Source organism: Chrysochloris asiatica, unplaced genomic scaffold (assembly GCF_000296735.1).
Source record: "Chrysochloris asiatica unplaced genomic scaffold, ChrAsi1.0 scaffold00114, whole genome shotgun sequence".
In the NCBI taxonomy this organism is placed as follows: Eukaryota; Metazoa; Chordata; class Mammalia; order Afrosoricida; family Chrysochloridae; genus Chrysochloris; species Chrysochloris asiatica.
Window position 1 is genome coordinate 10,747,088 of NW_006408632.1, and position 23,607 is coordinate 10,770,694.

The window sequence follows — 23,607 nt, forward strand, 5'->3', positions numbered from 1 at the left end:
TACTGACTGGAAGTAGAGTGAATTGGGATGCAAAAATTAGTGAAAGACAAATGGAAGAGTCTTCACCTGTGAGCACTAGCTAGATTTTCCATGTTTCTTGTTCACCCCTGCCCCAATGCTTTTCATAGACTTTAAAAAAATTTTTTAAGGAAAATCACAGCATAGCCCTATAGACACTGAACTATGTGTGTCATTTCATGTTGTTTTCTCCTTTTACACCTGATATCCCTAAAATAGCTTGATTATGGAATGGCTAGCTTAACTATAAAACATTTTCTTTATTACTGTTTATCTTGATTTTAAAAAAAATAGAGATAGTAGAATAAATGTAACCTTTTGTGGCTATAACTGACCCTAAAATAATAATAATAAAAAAAAACCCTATGGGGAGTTCCAGTCTGTTATATGGGACTGTTATGAGTAAGAATCGACTCAAGGCCTAATGACAATGAAAATTTAACACTGGTCAGGCGAGTTAAAGTGGGTGAGCAGTCTCAGAGTTTTCTCTACTCAGCACCCAACCCTACTGTTTGCTTGGGAGGAATCCCCATTGTGGAGACTACTGCAGCCTGAGGTCATACTCTGAAAGTCGGTGGGGGGAGCCTTTTCTTTCCATTCCCTATCTGGAATGTTGAATCCTGACGTAACATAGATAGCAAGAACAGGCAACATTTCATCTTCCTTAAGATTTTAAAGTTTTGTTACTGAAAGGATGCCCGTGCTCAAGACCCAAGCAGTGGCTACCCAGTTGGAGTGTTTGTAGAGGAAGAATCTGTGTATGATGGCCAAAGACCCTTCATCTCTAAGAACTGTGCATGCACCAGTATAAGAAGGCTTTTAGTGGGACCTGACTTGAACAACATCCTGAGAGACTAAGGGGTGGAGGGGACTAACAAACAATCAATATTTATTGAGCACCTACTATGTGCCAGCCAGTACATTGAGAAGCAGGAGCTTGAACCTAATAATTGTTCTAACAATATAAGCTCTTTGAGAATCTTCAGAAATCTTTCAGAGGTCTTTGCATTACCAGACTGTGGAACAGGGCTTCAACCCAATCTTATCCAGATCTCAAAGGGCCAAAAGATCTTAGCTAGTATCTGTTTGCACTGTATTTTTCATGTAACAACAATAAAATAGTATCTCTCGTGGCAAAAAAAAAAAAAAAATTAGCCCTGAAAGGATCTCAAAAGGTCATTTAATTCACTCCAAGCCATGAAGCAAGAAAACAACATCTAAGACCCTACAACTCCCATTGGCCAAATGGCCTAGTGTTTATAATGCTTTGATAAAAAAATTTCCTTCTCCTCCAAGATGAGGCTGTCTGCTCCCATAAAGACTTAACAACCTTGGAAACCCTTTATAGGGTACCTATGAATTGGAAGTCTCATAGTGATCCTGCACAGGGTTTCCGAGGCTATAAATCTTTACGGGAGCAGAAAGCCTCATCTTTCACCCACGGAACAGCTAGTAATTTCGAACTGCCGACCTTGAGGTTAGTAGCCCAATTCAGAACCACTATGCTACCAGAGCTCCTTGTCTATTTCCTTAAAGGTAGCAAAAATAAAACTAGATCTTCAATATAAATATGGCATATATGTGATTTGGGCAGAGCTTCCCAACCAGGGTAGCAAAGCGGGGGCTACAGTTATGTGCCAAGATGTTGGTCCCTTTAGTTCACAAGGACTTCTGGGCAGAGTCAGGGGTAGTGGGAACCTGCAAGGCTGTCCTCTTCAACCAGGAGCAACTTCATCTGTTTAACCACAGTGGACTGACAGCTATGGTGATGTTCTAGGTGTGTCATGAGGTAGAAAAAGGAGAAGCACAGCCTTCAGGTTTTCTGCAATTTCTAATTATTTCTGCATTTCTAATTATTCCCGCACAGGATACTTGGCAAATGTTACAAACTAATTTTTTCTCACTTCTGAACAGTCTAGCAATTAGTCAAAGGCAGAAGAAGGATCAATAGATGCTTCTTTGAAAATAAAACTCATATTCTTTTTAACAACGATAATAATCCAATCATGTCTGTAGATAGCAATGTGTTAATCTCTGTACAACACCAGCTAAGATGGGGCAAGAAAGTTTGTCAGTATAGTGCTGTGCTATTTATCCTGGTATCATATGAACTAAAAGTACATGCCAAAAGTAATGAGCTCATTAGCATGAAGACCATGAACAAGCGTCCTACAAATAAAGCCTGAAATCTTAATGTTATTAGGTGCTGGTGGAATGAATCCCGACTCATAGTGACTCCATGTGACAGAATAAAACTGCCCTGTGAGGTTTACTAGGCTCTGGTAGAGTAGTGGTTACAAATCGGGCTGCTAACCTCAGGGTCAGCAGTTCGAATCTACCAGTTCTGCCGCGGGAGAAAGATAAGGTTTTCTGCTCCCATAAAGATTTACAGCCTCGGAAACCGGGTGCCCTCGCTATGAGTCGGAACCGACTCCACGGCACAAACAACAACAACCTATACAGGAGTAGATCACCAGACCTTTCTGCTCTTGGAGCTGATTGGTAGATTGAAATCGCCAACCTTTCAGTTAGTAGCCAAGTGCTTAATTGTTGTGCCACTTGTTGTTGTTGTTGTTGTTGTTGTGTGCCATTGAATCAGTTCTGACTCATAGCAACCCTGGGTAGGGTTTCAAGGAGCAGGTGGTAGGTTTCAACTGCCAACCTTATAGTCCGCAGCCCCGTGCTGATCCTGCAGCGCCAGACCAGGACTCCACTAGGGCTCAAGTAATATTAATATTAATTCTATTCACTCAGGATTATCCTCAGTAAAATAATTTACTTAACATTATTTTTTTAAAAAACACATAGTTCTGGAAAAATATGGATATTATACAAAACTTTGGAATGCTACTGATAGTTACCAGGGATTTACCCAGATGATGTAATTTGGGGATCAAAATCTAAAAGGCAAATTTCCCCAAATAGGTAATAGAAGCACTCAAAGGCTTAGTCTAAATTTAATGACATCAGGGGAACAACCCAGACAGTGACACAAACATGAGGATGTTTGTGTGCTACAACTTCCTAGCCAGGGGCAAAGGTGCTGAGAAGTGAAAAAATAAAATGAAAATAAACGTAGCAAATGGAAATGTTTAAAGACTGGGTCTGGGTATAATAGAGTTGCCTCATTTCTAAAACATATTTGTTTTGTTGTTAATTTGAACATTCAACTCAGATAAGTCACAAGAGAAAAAAAAGTTACAAAGCATCTTTACCTGTTTGTTTTTAGCTGGCTTGAAGCAATCTGGGCATATCGTACCTCTAAAATAAAATTCAAGTTAAGATAAAAGGTTAATGAGTTTATTTTGAGATGGACAGATATAATTCAAGCATAGTTTTATTGAAGATATCAGGAGCAGACAAAATGAACCCCTATATGTGAGATGAACCAGTCAGATTTGACCCTTATGTTAGAAGGCACATTTTAAATCTACTAGGACATGACAAGTCTGACTACTCTATGCTCATTAAAGCATAGAGTAGTACTATTTTCATGAAGAGCATTAGAAAAATTACACAACTGAAATTGTTGTTTACGGGGCAACTTACAGGAAGTGGCAATCCTCAACTGTTTCTGGGTGAGCAAAGACCACACTCACTTCAAACAAGCTCTAAAAATTATAAAGACAGTTTTAAAATGAGCAAAAGGAAACCAACATCTAACAACTTATGAATGAAATAGAAATTAGCTCTCAAAGATTGGCTCAGAAAAAGTGACAAGGAAAGCTGGAAATACTACAGACTCTAAAATCAGCCTATTCACAGGGTATTCACAGGGCAGCTGTGAAAGAAATCTTTTTTTTTTTTTTTTTTAAACTTCTAAAATCCAATCACCAGCAATCCTACCAAAAAAACTTTTCAACACATTTTAAAAGGCCAGGCTTTATATGATTTTTTTTTTTTTTTTGATAGGTAGATCTATTAGGTGTGAAGATGAGTAAGAATTTAGGGACTGGGAAGCAGATAGTAACCGAAAGAAAGAAGAAGTGTTCCAGGCAATATTATGATTAGAATTATTAACAATGCAAAAGACATGTATTCATATCCTGGGGCTTCTATTTCAAAGTGCTTAAACTTTCTAGTGGATTTGCATTTTAAAAGGGAGATCTCATTTTGTTTGTTTGCTTGTTTGTGTGTTATATTAGAAAAGGGTTATATACAAATTATAAAATAATCTCATTTAGGATGGTTTTCAGTCCCGTTCCATTGATGTAGAACTATTAACAGGTTGGTGTGCTTTCTTCAAGTCATTCTTAGGAATATAAATATATAGGCGTATACTTCTTGGGATATTAACAACACTTTTGGAAAATTTCCTTATTCAATTAATATTATATCATGGACATCTTTTCAACTCTAGGGACCACAGAACATTTACGTTGTAGACAGTTTTTCCATCATTACAAAAAGATACAGTTTTTCCATCATTACAAAAAGATACTACGATGAATATACTTGTACACATAAGAAGTACATTTTAACATTATATATACCTACCTAAAGTCCTGATGTGGCACCCTAGGGTAAGTACTTGACCTCAAGGTCAGTTTGAACCTCAAGGTCAGTGGTTCAAACTTACCAGCCACTCCTTGGAAACCCTATACAGGGTTGCTATGATTCGGAACCGACTCAATGGCACACAACAATATTAAAAATATGCCAACTTCTCCATTTAAAAAAGACATGAATGTCTTGCCTATGTGATAATTATTTCTCTTTTTTATTGAGTTCTTCATTTATTGATTCTATATTTACTGAATGTACTAAATCGTCATCAAGCCTATTAGCTATAAACTAGAGCCGCAACAGTGAAGTTATTTTTTCTCTGCTTCCTATTCTAATCTACAAACTAGAATTGAAATGAACAGCACATTCCTTTTACTCAAGAAAACTTGAATTTATTAGAACAGTTTTGCATCTTTTGTTTTCTATTTTCTGTTCTCACTAATTCAACATCTAAAATTATTTGAGCTTCAAAACTGAAATTTGAGGTAAAATTATTTTGCATCAATGATTTCTAATTTCCAAAGTACTTTCATTACCTCATTTCCTTTTCAAACTATCTGTGAAGTGGTATTATTTTCTATACTCTTGGTATTCTGTTTAAAGAGCAGTTAGGGTTGATACTAACAGAGGGAAATAATTATATAATTCAGGATCATTTGTTGTTGTTTTTTTAAATAACCACTTACTTTGAAAGATGATTTGGTGATTTTACTTGACTAGTAGTGTGTCTAGTATTCAGGAATTTCCTTTATGCAAAATGATGAGGCAATGAAGCCCTACTACTAAAATCTACTTTAGGATGAGGTAGAAAGATACCTGTTTCCACATATGGAAGCCTGTTGAGCTCCTCCCTGAATTCAGAGCCTTCCAGAGACAGAGAGACAAGGTCTCCTCTGGAATGGGAGTGCTGGCTAAGAGTTGTAGTTTCAAAGGCAGTCACTGCCTACAGAAACACGGGGCCTTGAGATGCCAGCAAGGTTGTAGTAGACTGAGCTCATGCTCACCGTACTTGTATGTTGTTCTTGTGTGCCCTAGAGTCGGTTCCGACTCATAGCGACCCTGTATAGGTTTTCCTAGAGAGGCTGGTTGGTTTGAACTGTCGACCTTGATGTTACCAGTCCAGTTCTGTCTATATATTTGAAAACAAGATCAGTCACATATTAAACAAAATTAGTCTAGCATTTTCCCTACACTCACTCAGTTGTTTGTCTATTGCTTTGTTTCCATAAATCTGTCTTTCCAATTAAATTATAAATACAAGTGTAAGTAAAAAAGTATCTATAAAATCATAGAAAACTTTATTAAACAAAAATATTAAAAAGTGAAATTACTAGTCCTTGATATCTTTCATCTTGGTCTATACATTTCTGAAGGTGGTATTAACATCTAAGGTGAGGTGACTCCTGGTGTGATGCTGTGGGTTAATGGACTGGACTGAAAAGTCAGTTTGAACTGCAATATCGGCAGTTTGAGCTCACTAGCTAATCCTTGGAAACCATATATAAGGTTTGCAAGAGTCAGATCCGACTTAACAATAAGAAGGTGTGGTACTATAGGATAAGAACTGGACTGCTAACCACAAGGTCAGCAATTCAAAATCTCCAGCCACTCTTCAGAAACCCTATACACAGGGTCGCTATGAGTCAGGACCACTTGACAGCACTTAACAACAATCCTTCCCCCAAAGAATTCTATGCTCTTTGAGTTATACCCTGTCAAATTGGCACAGTTTTGGAATCCTTGTTGTTAAGTGCTGTCGAGTCAGTTCTGAATCACACCAACACTGTATAGGCTTTCTAAGGAGATTTGAACCACCAACCTTGTGTTTAACAGTCCACTGCTTAACCCTACAGCGCCACACCAGGACTTCAAGAGGGACTTAAATCAACTTCCTCTTAAATGTTCTTTGAGCTTGAGAAACAAAAAGAAGTCTAAAAGGGCAATATCAAGACTGTAAGGTAAATAAGGTAAGGGTTTAACAACAAGATTCTTGTAGGACAACCCTTGCTACCCTCAAAGAATGAGCAGATGTGTTGTCATAACAGAAACGGATTCCTTGGTGCAAATTTCCTGGCCTTTTTCTCACCCAATGCAGTTTAAATATTCTCTTAAAATTTTTTGCTGATAAGCCGCTATAATCATCATATGCCCTTAGAGAAAATCTACCAAGATTACCCCTTTTGGGTACCCCCAAACTAGTCACCAAAACCTTCTGAGCTGAACTCTCTTCCTTAAATGAAAATGGCCCATCCACCAGATTGTCTTGAAAACTACTGTTTTGATTGGATATATTTTTTAAAGATCTTAATGGCATGTGAACTGAGTGAAAGTTTACAGCGCAAATCATCAGTTTTACATTCAACAAATCATATACTTCGCTTGGTTCAATGACTGCCATTTTCTCAACGTAAAATCACCTACCCCTTTGCTTCTGGTTTCCATTCTCTTTCTTTCCCAAACCTTCAGAATTTTGTCCTTAGGTAAATGCTGCCCTTATGTTCTTGAATGGTTGCCCATTTTAGATGGCCATGCCTCATTAGTATCGCTTTTACCCCTCTATATAGCTATCTATTGCTTGGCTAAAAATTGAGCCACAAGGGTGAGTTCACGTCCAGATCTGAAGGGTGACCAAGGGTCATAATGTCAGGTCCCTCCCATCTCTTTATGACCAGTAAATTTGGTCTTTCTTATAATTTTGATGTTTGTTCCACACGGACTCTTTTTTTTAGAAGGCACCCTAATGAGACTAAGACAAGTATATAACTGAGAGAACTTGTCTGCAGCCATCCACTGATCCCAGAGATATATCAAGCATGCTTTGTTTGGAATAAAACTGTGCATATATGAACTGGAACCTTAGAATCAATACTTTTTGACTTGTCCTCATACACTGAAAGCAAAAATTAATCACTAACCTTTTAAAGTTAATTAGGGTACACTGTACCTGTTACTTAAGTGGACTACAAAAAAGTCATGGGGAAAACAAAAAAAAAACCACTTTAACGTCAATTTAAGACTGTTAAGAGTTTACCTTTTAAAACATCTAAATATTCTTCACAAGATTACTTAAAGAGGTGATTCCAAAACTTGGCCATATAATGTAGCAAAGCTAGTAAAATCAGAGAACAAAATTAATAATGATGATACTGCAATACCTTTCCATCAATCGGAACACCCAGTTCCTCTGTAAACAAGGGGTGAGTTATCCATTTGTAGGCTTCTTTTAGCTGAACTATGTCATTTCTTCCAAGCGACAGACTCTGCTTTCTGAATAACATAAAAATTAATTCACCGACATTGAAAATGTTTACTTTTTCTAATAGAAGCAAGAATGTAAACAATTATTTAAAAAAGTATTTATTGAGTGCCTAGTCTATGCCTGGCACTATTTTACTCGTTAGAGAAAAAGCAAAGAAGAAAACTGACAAGTGCCTTACCTCATGGATCTTACATTCTAGTAGAATCAGAGAACTGCTTTTTAAAGGCTAGATATACAGTAAATACACAGTTTTAAAGATTCAAAGAGAAAAGCTCACGAATGAGTTTTTCAGAATGCGAGCTGCCAAGGTGAGATATCAAAAGCCAGAAGGTTGGAATCGAAGGTACTGCTTATTGCTTAGAGTACCTGGGTGGTGGTAATGGTTAATATGCTTCACTACTAATCTAAAAGCCTGCAAGTTCAAATCCATCAAGAGGTACCTAAGAAGACAAGCCTGTCAATCTGAAAACTCAGCTATGGAAAACCCTGGCATAGTTCTACTGTGACATACGAGTCACCATGAGTAGGCTTTAACTGGATGGTAACTGGCTTACTGCTCAGAAACTGCAAAACTGTCTATTACTATAAACCCACCCAGACTAAAAATATTTGCATCTACTCTTTTGCTGAAAATGGGATTTGCTTTTGAGAAATCAATGTAAAAGCTATACTTTTTTTCTTTACTACTGAAGAAGGTATACTAAATCCTAAAGTATCAATATTCCTATATGCTCATCAGTGTAATATTAGATAAATGTCTCAGTAAAATCTGACATTCCCCCAAATCTACTCATGAGCCAATAAATAGGTTTGGGGAATTCCCTGTTATGAGTTCTTAGTTCATAACCTAAAATTGGTGATAGCAGCTGAGCACTTCACCACTATTTCACTATGGCTCCTTCAAAGGGGACTGAATTTACTTCAATAAACAAAATATTTCTAAAAGATCATCAAACACATGCTAAGGACCTCTATAAAAACGTTACTCCAAATGATATTAGAAAAATTGTCAGCCACATTCAACTTTCAGGATTATTCATCTGGTATCTTAAGCATTATATTTTTGCCTTTTACATAAGGGTATGGTACTCAAGGTGTCTGTTAACCCTTTCCTTTGACTCCTTAATCTGGAAGGAAAGGACCTAACAGTTAAATACCCATAGTTGATGCTACTTGGAGTCCTGGTGTGGCACTATGGGTTAATGCGCTGGACTGCAAAGTCAGTTTGAACCGCAAAGTCAGCAGTTCAAGGGCACTAGCTACTCCTCAGAAACCCTATACAGAGTTGCTATGTGTTGGAACCGTCCACAGCACTGAACAACAACATATTTTCAAATGTGATGTTATTTGTGTACAAATAGCATTAAACTATGAATACAATACCAATGTACTTTTTCAACATACCTAAAATATGACATTCAGAAAATAGTGACAGTTTATAAAGCTCACACATGTAATAGTGTTTAAATTAATCCTTGAATGCAGAGAATTAATTTGATTATTTGCCAGACATAAGATGTAGCTGAAGACTTCATGAATTAAGCCACATCCCAAAACAAATGAACGCATTCTGCTCCATGTAACTAGTCATACTCTCAGCTGGGTACAGAATGGGTAGGTCAGCTATTTCTTAATTTGCATTTTTAGAACAACAGTGGTATTTATATGCCTTTTTTTTTTTGAGAGCAACTAAATTTAGCCATTAGTTAAATTACTTCTTGTTTTCTACCTGCAGTTACAAGTGTCTTTCCCTCTTGAAGAATGAACTTGCAACATATATTGACTCAGGTGGTCATTTCTATTGGTGAAAATCAGTCATTAGAAGGGATGATTCACAAGCTGGCTCTTAGATCTCTTCTTTATAAGCAACTACAAGGCTGCTTTGAACTACTGACGAGGGTGGCAATTACAATCAGTTTTGCTATAGCTACAACACAAACGACAACCATTTTAAATGAACCAAATCATCCAAAGCAATTACTTTTTCCTAAATTATCTGCATTGACTCTTGAATGGCAATTCTCCCACAATCTTTAAAACCTAGAATGAACTAGGGACCCTATGGAAAAAGAAAAAGATTAGTGTCCTAGGTTTTTTATCTGTTCCAGTATCCTTATATTGATCAGGATCTTTAGGAAAACTAAGCTTCTTTAAAAATCCTTTGATAATAGAATGAAAACATTCACAAATAGCAGGCTGTAAATAGTTTCTGAGGCTGTAAATTTTTACAGGAGTAGAAAGTGTCATCTTTCTCCTGCAAAATGGCTGGTGGATTTGAACTGCTGACCGTCCAGTTAGAAGTCCAGTGCTTATCCTACAGCACCACCAGGGTTCCTATATTGTGACTACATTAACAAACTTCTCAAGCAACATAGGGTCAAATTTTGTTACTATACCTAGAATCACAAGCTCTGGAGACTCAGCTAAACCAAGTAAATCCCAGTACCTTTGAGATTTTACAGTGGTGTGCTACCATTTTAAAATTGAAGATGTGAAATACAAGACAAAATTTTTTTCTATAAATCACTTGCCCAAGTCTAAGATGTCAATGCAGTAATCTCTGTACTTCTTTCTGTGCTTTTCTCTGGACATCACATGGCCCTTTTGATACTAGTACAGAATTTTCTGTTTTAAAATCCAAAAAGCTCTGGAAAATTCATTTTTTTATCTTTTTTTTCTTAATCTCAATTTAGTTGGCAACCATATCCTGATCTGGATAAGTATTGCTATTTAGAAACTTTATTTATTAAACTTAATGTGGATATTCTTATGTTTCATTACAGAAGTACTAATGTGTTTGATTATATAACATCATCTCAGACTTTGGAGGGGAAGGGTATGTTATTGATACCATATTACATCTCTATAATCCCCACATCCTAAATCCATAACACATCTGGCCTTCAAAGTTTTCAGATAAAGGATTATGGGCTTATGTTTTCTATATCTTATCTATTTATATGCTAAAAGCAAAAACAAGTAAAACCATTGCCATCAGTCAATTCCAACTCACGGTAACCCCATCTATTTATGTGTCTGCCAAAAAACTTAAACTTACTGTTGTTCATTGTTGTTCTGCCTTAAGTAGGATTTTACTATGCGTCTTTGATGATAGAGTTCATTTTTTCTGTGTTTCTAAGACCAATGTAAAATTTGTGCTTTTAAAAATAACTGCCCAAAGTATATAAGTGCTGAACACATATAAAATGTTTGTATTTACATTAAATCTATTTTTAAATGAATCAGCTGTAATTAAGTACAAATATGATATGCAGATGAACTGATTTTAAATGGTTCACACCCTAAAATGTATATAGTACAAATATCCTCTTTGTATCAGTTTCTCTAGTGTCTACCTAGTGAGCTGACTCTAGAAAAGAGACAGCAGCAGTCATCATACTTTAAGAATCAAGTAGCTTGTATTTAAATGGTAGTAAAAATTCCCTGCCTAAATTACTTACCCCATTTCCTGTTTTACCAGCAACCATGCAGCATGCTGTAGGCCATTTAGTCACACCCAGAAAGAAAAGAAAGAGGGGGAAATGTTCAGTGAAATTAAGTTCCAATATCATTACTGAAGTATTTTAACTAATTAGCTAATGAAACTCCCCTTTTTCATTACTGTTTAAAAGGTGGCAGTGACCTCAATCTAAATCAGCAATGTGGTAACCCCTCATCACACCCCGTAGTAAGGCTGATTAGCTGTGGCCTAGGAATGCAACAATGGTATCCCCTGCTTCCTACAGATTTCTATTTCTCACTAATGGAGTATGAGTGTTTCTAACATGGGTAGGTTAACCATTTAAAAAAATATATCTTTCTATTTCATGGGGGAAGGCCCAAAATGACTAGGACATATTCTCTCAAACATAGAATTGAAGGCCTCAGTTTTGTTTTCTTTTGTTTTTAATTAGAGAAAACACATTTTTAACTCTATCTAGTTAATGAGATCCATGTTTATGTTTTCGGAGTAAAATACACTTTGAAATACAACAAAAACTAAGAAGGATGGATGGGTGAATAAATGAATAGCTAGTTCTGGTGAGGCACTGTGGGATAAAGCACTGAACCACAAGGATGGCGGTTCAAATTCACCAGCCACTCCTCAGAAACACTATACAAGGTCGCTGTAAGTTGGAACCGACTCAAAGGCACTTATCAACAACAGATATATAATAAAAGGAGCCCTAGATCCTTCAATATGCTGTCTGCAAGAGATACATCAAAAAGATGGAGACAGCCTAAATGCCCATCCACAGAAGAATGGTTAGACAAACTTTGGTACATATACACAATGGAATGCAACTCAAAATTGAAAAATATAGATGACTCTGCAAAATACCTCACAACATGGATGAAGCTGGAGGACATTAGGCTGATTAGTCAATCACAAATATTGTAAAAAGTTAAGAAAAGTTTTTCTTGATAAAAGAAACAATCTATGATGGTTATGGGGGGAGGGAAATTATTCACTGGATAGAGGGTAGACACATGTTAACATGGGTGATAAGGCAGACAATACACCACATGAGGGAGGCTAACAGAAGAAAACTGAAGGTACAGGAGACACGGGGAGGAATGCAACGTTAAAGAAAATAGTGGTAAATACCGTTAACTGTTGGTAATGGAAGGGATTGCAATCATTGTAATGAAGCAAAGTGTGTGATTTGCTGAATGCAAAACTGACAATCTCTGTATAAAACCTTCACTCAATTCACAATTAAAAGTTTACATTAAAAAATAGATAAATAAAAGGAGCCCTGGTAGCGTAGTGGGTTGTGAGTTGTGTAGCAAACTGCAAGATCAGCAGTTCAAATCTACCAGCCAGAGAAAGATGAAGCTTTCTGTTCTGGTGAAGATTTACAGCCTCAGAAACCCTATACAGGGTCGCTATAAATCAGAACCAAACTCCACAGCACACAACCACCACCACCACCAGATATATAATAAAACAAATACAGATTGCAACAATTGTACAATCTAGGTGGGTACAGGTGTGCTCACTGTAAAATTCATTCAACTTTTCTGTATGAAAAATTTCATAATAAAATATTAGGGAAAAGTTAAAAAAAAAATTAAAAAAAGAATGGGGGATCTCACTACCCACAGGAAAAAGAGACAGGAGTGGAGTGCATCCTTTGGACCTTGAGATCCCTCCATGCTGAACCTCGGTGACCCAGGAGACAGGTCTGTGACACCAGAGCAGTATCAGAGGAGCAGCAGCAGCAGAACCAAGAGCCAGAGCACTAGAGTGATGGGCTTCCAAATCCACAGAGGAAGGTGAGTGCCTTTAGGGTACCTCCAGGCACTTAATTAGAGAACCTAGGTTTGCTGACCCAAGGAACCAGAGCCAAACGCCTTCAGATTGAGGATTAGAGCAGAGTGGATTGTCCTCTGATTTGTGAGGTGCCCCAAAAGAGCTTTGTAGCATTGCCTGAGCAGGGCAGAGGCCAGGCCTAGGGATGGAGGGCCAGAGCAAGGCAGCCTGAAGGCATGGCTAAGAAGAAGCTATCCTGACCGAATTGTTTCGTTTCTCAGTTCTGTTGTGGTGCTGTGGGGTATAATGTGCTGAACTGCAAGGTTGGTTTGAGCCACAAGATTGATGGTTCAAGCTCACCAGCCACTCCTTGGAAACCCTACATGGGGTCACTATGAGTTAGAACCGACTCGACTACACATAACAACAACAACAACAACACTTGAGTCTTGTATGCTCAGTGATTCCATTGTTACCCACACAATGAGTTATCAAACCCAACTGAGTAGAGTGCTGCGGGAGAGCTGGTTGGTATCAGATTTGGTAAAGAAGGTTATAGAGTCAAGGCGTATGAAACCTCAACCTTATAGGAACTGGCCTTGGGCTGCTGATTCTCTTTGTTCCCTCTTGTGACACCACCTCTGTCTTTTGTACAGAGTCCCTGAGAGGCACAAATGGTTAAGCCCTCAGCTGCTAATTGAAAAGTTGGTAGTTGTTCAAAGCCATCAGAGGCAACTCCAAAGAAAGGGCTTGTGCTCTGCTTCCAAGAAATCCTATGGAGCACATGGGGTCTCTATCTGTTAAAGTGGACTCGAGGAACTGGCTATTGGAATTCTAGAGGCCATCTACCCCTTCTTTGAGGTGACTAAAACCCTTCTGCTTTTTTCTCTCCTCCTGAGGCAAAACTCTGTTCACTTCCAGGTGATGCCTTCCTCTGATTATAAAGTAAGGCAGAACCAGAGGTTGCCAAGGGAAACCAGATAACCATGTGTCACATGGAAAATTAAATCAAATGTCTTCCTTCAGTAACAAAGACTTGCTGAAGGGTTTTTCTTTCCTGGTCCTCTGTAAGTCTCTTGCTCCAGCATGCAAGAGAACTGGACAGAGCGATTCACACAGGGGACTGGGGTTTGTGAGAGCAGCCTGAATGGAAAGTCACTGCTGCTCAATAAGTCAATTTTTACTACATGCTAATAACACCCTAGACCTGCTTCTGCTGAGGAAAAAGAAGTACTTGCCTCCCTTTCAGGCTACCACGATAATATTAACGAATGTTCTACTCCTTAGTTGGTGGAACAATCCATTCTCTAGGGTAAGCAATTTAATTCTTCTTCCCCACTAGGACCAAATGGCAGTAAAACGATCAAGTTTAATCAAATGATACCAGAGGCTATATGTCACCTCCTGAAAACTCAGGAGCCACACAACTTAATTCTAGCTCTTTTGTTGTTTTGTTTTGTTAAGTGCTGTTGAGTCGATTCTGACTCAGTGACCCTGTATAGGGTTTCTGAGTAGCAGTCGGTAGGTCTGAACCGCCAACCTTGTGCTGATCCTATAGCACCTCAACAAGAATCTTAGTTCTACTATAAGCTACTGGAAAATTCTAGGCAAGCCCTAAATGGAGCAGTTGAATAACATGCACTGATCACACACACACACACCATAGAAGGTCTCTGTCCAGAAATGGCTTTTGAGCTTACAGTTCAGAGCTGGGAGTTCATCAAACACCAAACAATGAGAAAAGGTGACAGAAAAGGAGTCAGGGATTGAGGTAGATCCATGCAAAGTGACAGAAAGAAAGGGCAGAGAGAGAATAAGAGAAAATGAGAGACACACATTAAAAAGAGCACACTGAGAAACAGCAACTCAGTGAAACTGGAGTTTAGGGTACATGCATAAATGAAAGCAGAGAGTCAGCGGACAGAGATGAAACTGGAAAGGTGAGCAGGTCTTGAGTACCAAGCAAGGGCATGAAACCATACATAATACAAAAAGTACCACTTTTCAATATATGAGGGGACTTCAGAAAGTTAGAGGAAAAACTGAATCTAAAGATAAAAATATAAACTTTATTCCTCAATATAAGCTGCATCAAGTTCAAGACATTTTTATAAACTATGATACCAGCCTTTTAATCCAGCCCTAAACCTTAGGAATTGAATGAAGAAAACGGGTGCCCTTTAAAGACTTTCTAACATTGGAAAACAAAAAGAAGTCAGAAGGAGCCAAATCAAGACTGTAAGGTGGATACCTAAGGATTTCCCATGGAAACTATTGCAAAACTGCGCTTGTTTGATGCGGGGCATTAGTGGGAACGTTGTTGTAGTGGAGAACTGTCTGGGCATTTTTCAGCTAAAGTTTTGACCAACTTTCTCAAAACACTCTTAGAATAAACACACATTTTCATTATTTGGCTCTCCAGAAAGTCTACAAAATGTGTTGAACATCCCAAAGAACAGTTGTCATGACCTTTGCTCTTGACCAGTCTGCTTTTGCTTTGACTGGACTACTTCCACCTCTTGATAGTCGTTGCTTTGATTGTGTTTCGTCTTCAAGATTGTACTGGTAAAGCCATAATGCATCTCCCATTGCAATTCTTCCAAGAAATGCAGCAGTATCTTGATATTACACGTGTAAACTTTCCACTGAAAGTTATCCTCTTATCTGCAGCTTATCAAAGCACAACCATTTTGGCACCCATCAAGTAGAAAATTTGCTAAACTTTAATTTTTTGGTCAGAATTGTGTAAACTGAACTATTTGAGAGGTCTATGGTGTTGGCTGCTGTTTCTACTGTTAATCGTCAGTCCTCTTCAATTAGGGCATGAACAAGATTAATTTTTTTCCTCCCAAATTGATGTGGAGGGTTTGCTGCTGCTGGCTTTACCTTCAGCAGCCTCTCATTCCTTCTTAAAAACAAGTTACCCATTTGTAAGCGGCTGATTTCTTGGGGGCATTGTCCCCATCAAAGCATCAATGATTTCACCATTCTTCTATCCAAGTTCCTCCATAAATTTGGTATTTGTTCTTGCTTCAATTTTAGAAGAATTCATGTTGCTTTAATAAGGCTCTTTTCAAACGGAAATTTTATCCTTCTTAGTAACTCAAACTACATCGTGTTCAGACATGTTATACACCAAGTTGATACAAGTTAATTTTGGTTAAAAAAAAGAAAAGAAATCCATGCATTCCTCCCCATTCCACTGTCAAATGTGCATTTCCATAAGGGTTCCATGAATGAACACCCCCCCCCATACACAAAGCACAATGGCAGTCCAAAGAAGGAATGCTATTGGATCTTTGCACCTTCTGTAACCTGTCAAGTCAGAATACAGAACTATTGTTTTCACACTACTGTTTTTCCTATGTGGCAGTTTAAGGGAAGAATAAACTATTTCTCTATTACACATGGGAAAATAAGAGTTTCAGAAAGTCATGTTTCAGAAAAGTGACAGAATGTGCTCAGCCTGGTTTTCTCATTTTTGTCACCTGCCCGACCTGACTGAGTCTGTGGATCCTGTTGGTGAAAAACAGATCAAGAGTCAGTATCTGCCTCTAAACAGCTGTGTGGTCCATTGCAAGGTGGTTTCTCTCTCTGGGCTTTGGTTCCTCAACTGTAAGATGAAAGGATTCTACACTTAATTATTTGGGGGGAGCACCTCCTATGTGGTGAGATCTTTGCTGAGAATGAAAGACCCAGTCTCTGCCCATAAGAGACTCATGCGCTAGAAGAGAATAAGAGAAAGTGGACAGTAATGAAAATAGTGGGTGCTGTAGGATCCCTGGTGGCACAATGGTTAAACAGTTGCCTCGTAACTGAAAGGTTGTCAGTTCGAACCCAACAAGTAGCTCAGTGGGAAAAGGACCTAACAATCTGCTGCCATAAAAACCACAGCCTAGGAAATCCTCTGGGCCAGTCCTACTCTGTCACACGGAGTTCCAATGAGGTGGAATCAACTTGTAGGCACCTAACACCAATGACAGAGGGTGCTGCTGCGATGAAGCTAAACTTAGGGAGCACAGCTGAGGGGACCCCAGCTCAGTCTTGCCAAGAGAAGTGACACCTAATCTGAATCATAAAAAATCAGTTACTTAAAACTGAGTAAAGAAGGAAACCATGTGGCAAAGGCCAGGAGGTGCAGGAAGTACGGTTCCGGAGTTCAGGGAAAGAGGTAAGGGTTTTGTGCCCATGCTAAGGGTTTTAAATGTAAACTTAAAGCAATATGGTAATACAGATGGATTTTAAGCAAGGAAGTGGCATGATCATATTGTCTTTAGGAAACCTTACTTTGGTGACTGTGTGAAATGGCGGTACCGGGGGAGCTGCAGAGGAGCAGAGAACTTTAAGAGAAGATGAGGACACAGAACGGGCAAGACTTGGTGGTTCACAGTGATGCTGGGATTTCTAAATTACCACAACCGCACCTTCAGACAAGAAGCTCGTGTGCTTTGGTAGGTTATGGTGGGTTGCTAACCACAACGTTGGTGATTCAAATCCACCAGCCACTCCTGGGGAGAAATACGAGGCTGTCTGCTCCCACAATGATTTACAGTCTCGGAAACCCTATGGGGCAATCCTACTCTGTTTTACAGAGTTTCTGTGTTCTTACAGAGTCTCATGCATCAGAATCGACTCCATGGGAGTGAATAGATGGACTCTTCAAAATCTAAAATGTGTTTTGAATCCTATACACATCTTGGACTCATTAAAACAACAGAGTAACACAAATACAGACTTGTATCAATAGGGAAATGGATAGCCGTAAGCATCAGCAGTACCCTCTGCTCTCTCTTCATCATCCTTAAACACACACAAAACACAGATACACATTTTACATGGTTTTCTTGCACCGAAATAGCCAGTTAGGAGCTGGTTTCAAAAGGGAGGTGAGTACAACAGAAACTCTTCCTTCTTCCCACCCAATGCAGAACTTAGGCTGGTCTCCTCCTCCATAGTCTCCTCCTCTTCTATCCGTCAGCTTGCTACAGCCTTGAACCTTTGCCTCCCCAGGGCCTACTCCTCAACCTGTGTCAGGGATGGTCTCGAGCAGTGTCTGTAGTGGCAGAAAAGAGGAAGGGAAACTAACCTCCTATAACAACTGCTTGGCCTATGTCCTCCTATAACACCCACTTCGCTAGGGCAAAGACTCCTTCACCACCATCTCCTCACCTCCACACCTCCCCATCTTGCTCCCATTGCTTTTCTCCAGAACCTCTGATGCCAGGCTCGTGAGGAAAGGGCTGTGACAGATTGCATGGCTCCCTGATAAATAAAACTTGTCAGTCATCTTTAAAAACCCACCCAACAGAGCTGAACACAGGAAAATGAAGTGAGACATAAGAAGACCTTCTCACTCCATGTTTCTTCGCTACTGTTAGCAATAAAGAAAACCTACGTATAGCCCCCAAGTCCTGGTGTGACACTGTGGGCTAATGCATCAGGCTGTAAAGTCATTTGAACTGCAAGGCTGGTGGTTCAAGCTCACCAGCTGCTTCTTGGAAACCCTATACAAGGTTGCTATGGATTGGAATTGACTCAACAGCACTTAACAACAACAAGTAGAGCCCCACTATGGCACCACTGTTGTTGCTTTACGTAGTATGATAGTTAAGGTTTTGTGTCAGCTTGGCTGAGCCAGGATCCTTAGTGGTTTAGCAGTTGAGATGTAGTTATCACCTTCAAGATGAGATGTAATATAATATCATCAGCCTTGATCTGATGTAATTATCCAAAGTGTTGTAAATCCTCACTTCTAACAAGGTCAGATGCAATCCACAGGATTATGTTGCATTTTGAGTCAATCTCTTGGGAGATATGGAGAGTGACCTCTGCCACCAAGATAGAAGAGGCGGGGGTGGAGTGCATCCTTGGACCTGTGGTCCCTGTACTGTGAAGCTCCTAGATCCAGAGGAAGACTGAGAGCAAAACACATGGAGAACTCCAAGGAATGCTGGGCCTACAGATGCTGAAAGGAGACAAGGGCTTTTCTCCTGAGCTGCTTGTTTAAGTCATCCACTTGTGGCATTTCTATTATAGCAGCACTCGATAACAAAGACAGGTAGTATTTATAAGATTGGGTATATCTGCTTTCTTGGACAAGGTAAGAGAGGACAAGCAAGAGCAGGTCAGCAAAGACAGAAAGAATCTGCAGGGTTGAACTAGGTTGTATAGTTCTACTAACCCAGTTCTCAGGAGAAATACTATAAAGGATTTGATTGAAAATAATCACAATTAGACATTATCTGCTTAGGGGGTTGTCAGAAAAGGCAGAAAGAACATCTGCAATAGATGAAAGGCTCCAGGATACACAAAAATCAAGACAGAAATGACTATTTTATCCTGCTAAAAAGAAGACAATATCACAACTGAATTTCAGATAATGCTAGAGTTAATATCAGTGAAGCAAAGACTTCTCAACAAACACCTGTTGGAAACAGGGCGTGACCAGAGAGGTGCAAATATATTTCCTCCTAGAATTTGATTTTAGAGAACTACCATCCTCAATGAAACTAGTATCTTGGTCAACATAAAGTGAATTTGCAGATTCAATTTCAATAGTCACAAACACAATTTTATTTAAAAAAATATGAGCAAGTAAAAGAGCTTATAAAAGTTACTTTACATTTTCAAATAACAAGGAGATAAACTAATTGTTAATTTCTGAAAGTGGTAATTGTTGAAAAAGGTATCTTCAAGCAAATAACTCAACTCTACATTACAAAGAGAACTACTTAAAAAAGTATTCCATGTTATCATAGAAATATAAGAACAGAAGATTTCATGTGTTGAGATTGATACGTACTAAACTTAGTCTTACGATTCTTAGGAATTTAACTGATTACATCTGTGGAAAGAGATGATGGAGAAGTTCAATATCATTCATCAGAACAAGACCAGGGGCTGTCTGTGGAAGAGACCAGCAGATGCTCAAATGCAAGTTCAAGTTGAAGCTGAATCAAATTAAAACAAGGCCATGTGAGCTGAATTATGACCTGGAGTATATTCCTCCTGAATTTAGAGACCATCTCAAAAAATGATTTGATGCATTGAATACTAATGACTGAAGACCAGACAAGTTGTGGGGTAACATAAAGGACATCATATGTAAAGAAAGTCCTGGTGTGGCACTGTGGGTTAATGCGCTGGACTGCAAAGTCAGTTTGAACCACAAGGTAGGCAGTTCAAGTTCACCAGCTGCTGCTTGGAAACCCTATCTATACAGGGTCGCTATAGGTCGGAACTGACTCGATGGCACTCAACAACAACAACATAGAAGGAAAGCAAAAGGTTATTAAAATGATGGGAAAGGAAAAAAAGACAAAAATAGGTGTCAGAAAAAACTCTAAAATTCTTGAACATAGAGTCGCTAACGCAAATGGAGGAATGAAGAAGTAAAAGAGCTGAACAAAAGACTTCAAAGGGCAGCTAGAGAAAACAAAGTATCGCATAGAAATGTGCAAAGACTTGGAATTAGAAAAGCAAAAAAGAAAAATACAGCTAGCATTTTTCAAGCCCAAAGAACTGGAGAAAAAAATTCAAGCCTCTATTAGCAAAACATTCAACAACACAGGGTCCATCAAAAGATGATGGAAGGAATACATAGTTACTGTACTAAAAAGAAATGGCCAATGCTCAACAATTTCAGAAGGTAGCGTATGATCAAAAACCAATGGTATTGAAGGAAGAAGTCCAAGTTGCATTGAAGGCATTGGTAAAAAACAAGATTCCAGAAATGGATGGAAAACCAATTGAGATGTTTCAACAAACAGATGCAATGATACATGAGCTTACTAGTCTGGGCCAAGAAATTTAGAAGACAGCTACCATCAGTCTAAGGCCGATTACTATGAGACTGAGGTCAGTCATGCCCCCAGCCTCCAACCTCCCTTACCAATTCTCCCCACAGCACCCTTTACTTCCCAGCTGGGATTGATAATTCATTGCAGTGGGCACACAGAATTTACAGACCCTACTCACAATTATGGGCTATATTACAGAAGTTAACATGTTACAATTCTAGATCAGAAATGCTCAAGACATAGTTCTGTGGTCAAAACACCCTCTTCACAGTTAGACCTGTGAGCAGGCCTCTCTCTGGTCCTTGGCCTCTCAGTCACGTGGGTCCCTTAGCCTCTGCTCTGCTCAATAATGTTACAAAGTTCTTTTAGGGCTGCTGATAAATGCCCAAAGAGTACATCACTCCACTATAAGCCTCAGCCTGAAGGAGCTCAGCTCTAGCTCTATGGGCCAGCAAACTTAGGTCCCCCAGTTAAGTGCCTGGAGGCACCCCATTCCACAAGACCCAAAGGCATTTGACTTTACTCGTTCTGTGTGGGCTGGGGAGCACACCATCTGTCTCATGCTCTGGTTCTTGGTTCTGCTGCTTCTGTGGTGTCACAGCTTCCTGTTCCTGAATCAAGAATGTCCAATACACAGGTATCTCATGGTCCAAAGAATGTGTTCAACTCCTAGCTCTTCATTCCTGATGGTGGTGAGATGCCTCCTCCTGCTGCTGAGATGGCTCACTTTATACACCACAGAATGGTTGGTAAAGTTGACCAATCCCCACATTAGAGTTCCAAGTTTCTAAAATCACAATTAGCTCTGTTAGCAACTAATCACAACTGAATTATAAATTACCATCAGCATTTCCCCTCACCTTCTCTTACCAAGATCCATCAGGAAAAGAGTAAATATACTCAATATGCATACACCCAATGAGTCAGAACTGACTCAACAGCCTTACCAACAATCACCACCACCCAGTCATTTAGTGGGAGTTACAAAAGCTATGGTGACAAGAGCCGTTTCAAATAATTCATGGCACCAGATGGTATCCGACGGATCTTGCTGAAAGCAGAGGATACCAGAAAGATGTTTACTTATGTTTTATTGACTATGCAGAGGCATTTGACTATATGAATCACAGCAAATTATGGATAACATTGTGAAGAAAAGCAATTCTAGAATACTTCATTGTGCTTATGTGAAACCTGAACTAGAGGTAGTATATTCAAACAAAACAAGGTGATATTGTATGGTTTGAAATCAGAAAAGGTATGCACCAGGGTTGTATCCTTTCACCATACTTATTCAATCTGTATACTGAGCAAATAATCTGAGAAGCTGAATACATGAAGAAGGATATGGTAGCAGGATTGCAGGAAGATTCTTTGCAATATGTAGATGACACAACCTTGTTTGCTGAATGAAAAGATGACCTGAAGAACTCATTGATGGAAATCAAAGACTACACTTCAATATAAAGGAAACAAAAATCCTCACATCTGGACCAATAAACAACATCATGATAAAGACAGAAAAAACTAAAGTTGTCAAGGATTTCATTTTACTTGGATATACAATCAATGTCCATGAAAGCAGCAATCAAGAAATCAAAAAATGCATTGCACTGGGAAAATCTGTTGCAAAAGACCTTTTTAAAGTGTTAAAAAGATATCACTTTGAGAACTAAGATGTGCCTGATCCAAGCCATAGTATTTTCAATACGACAATTAATAAGAAAAGCTGATATTTGTGAATTGTGGTATTTACAAAGAATATTGAATATACCCTGAACTGCCAGAAGAACAAACAAATCTGTCCTGTAAGAAGACTGCACCTGACAATAGCAACATACCTACACAAGCAACTGACAACCTATTAGCATTAACAGAGACTAGTAAGTTAGTCAGATGCAAGATAAACATTAAAACACATATACACAAGCTACTTTCCTAACAACAAATTTTGTATGGATTGAACTGTGTCCCCCCCACCACACCCCAAAGATATGCTGAAATCCTGATACCTGTAAAAGCGACCTTGCCTGGAAATAGAGTATTTGAAGATGTTATCAGTTAATATGAGGTCATATCGGAGTAGGGTGGGTCCGAATTCAGTCATAACACTGTCCTTATAAAACAGGAGAGACACAGGCAGACAGAGGGAAATTGGCAATATGATTCAGTTGTGCTGTGGCTATAAGCCAAAGAATGCCTGGGACCCAGACAAAGATTTTTCCCTTGAGCCTTCTCTCCTTAAACCCTGAATTTGTAATACTACTAGCCTCCAGAACTATAAGACAACAAATTTCTGTTGTTAAAGCTACCCACTTTGTTATGGCAACTTGAGGAAACTACTACGCAAATAAAACATTATGGGGATGTAAACTATCATATAATTCATGATAAAACATTAAAAAAAAATTATAGGGGAAAAAAAGACCCTACTCAGATTGTAACTAAAATTAAAAACTGAAACACATAGAAGCCAATTTAAGAAACGTGTTATTAAAAACAGTAAAACAATTAGAAGACTTAAATACTCGAAAAAATGTAGAGAAATTTATTCTTAGATGAAAAGTTTCAAAAAGTCAAAAGTTTATGTTAACTGAACATAAACCAAGGTAAAAGGCAAATTGCAGCTTGGAAGAAATAAAGCAGACAAAGAATTAACAGCAATTATATCCAAAGCCTGCCCATCTTCCAGTATGGAGTGTAGGTCTACTTCCAGCTCATTTGCCTCAGTCACTTTATCTCGTTTCAGGACATGTGCAGATATGGTC

General features: G+C 38.7%; 1 protein-coding gene across 1 annotated transcript in view; it reads right to left on the minus strand.

Annotated features, from left to right (window-relative positions):
* Positions 1–23,607, minus strand: part of PUS10 (pseudouridylate synthase 10) — a 117,484-nt gene that overhangs the window by 32,651 nt on the left and 61,226 nt on the right. The window contains exons 4-7 of the mRNA XM_006868029.1: positions 11,245–11,279; positions 7,680–7,791; positions 3,568–3,629; positions 3,234–3,279 (exon numbers count right to left, since the gene is read on the minus strand). Of these exons, the coding sequence (XP_006868091.1) occupies positions 3,234–3,279; positions 3,568–3,629; positions 7,680–7,791; positions 11,245–11,279 (255 nt within the window). The remainder of the gene's footprint in view (positions 1–3,233; positions 3,280–3,567; positions 3,630–7,679; positions 7,792–11,244; positions 11,280–23,607) is intronic.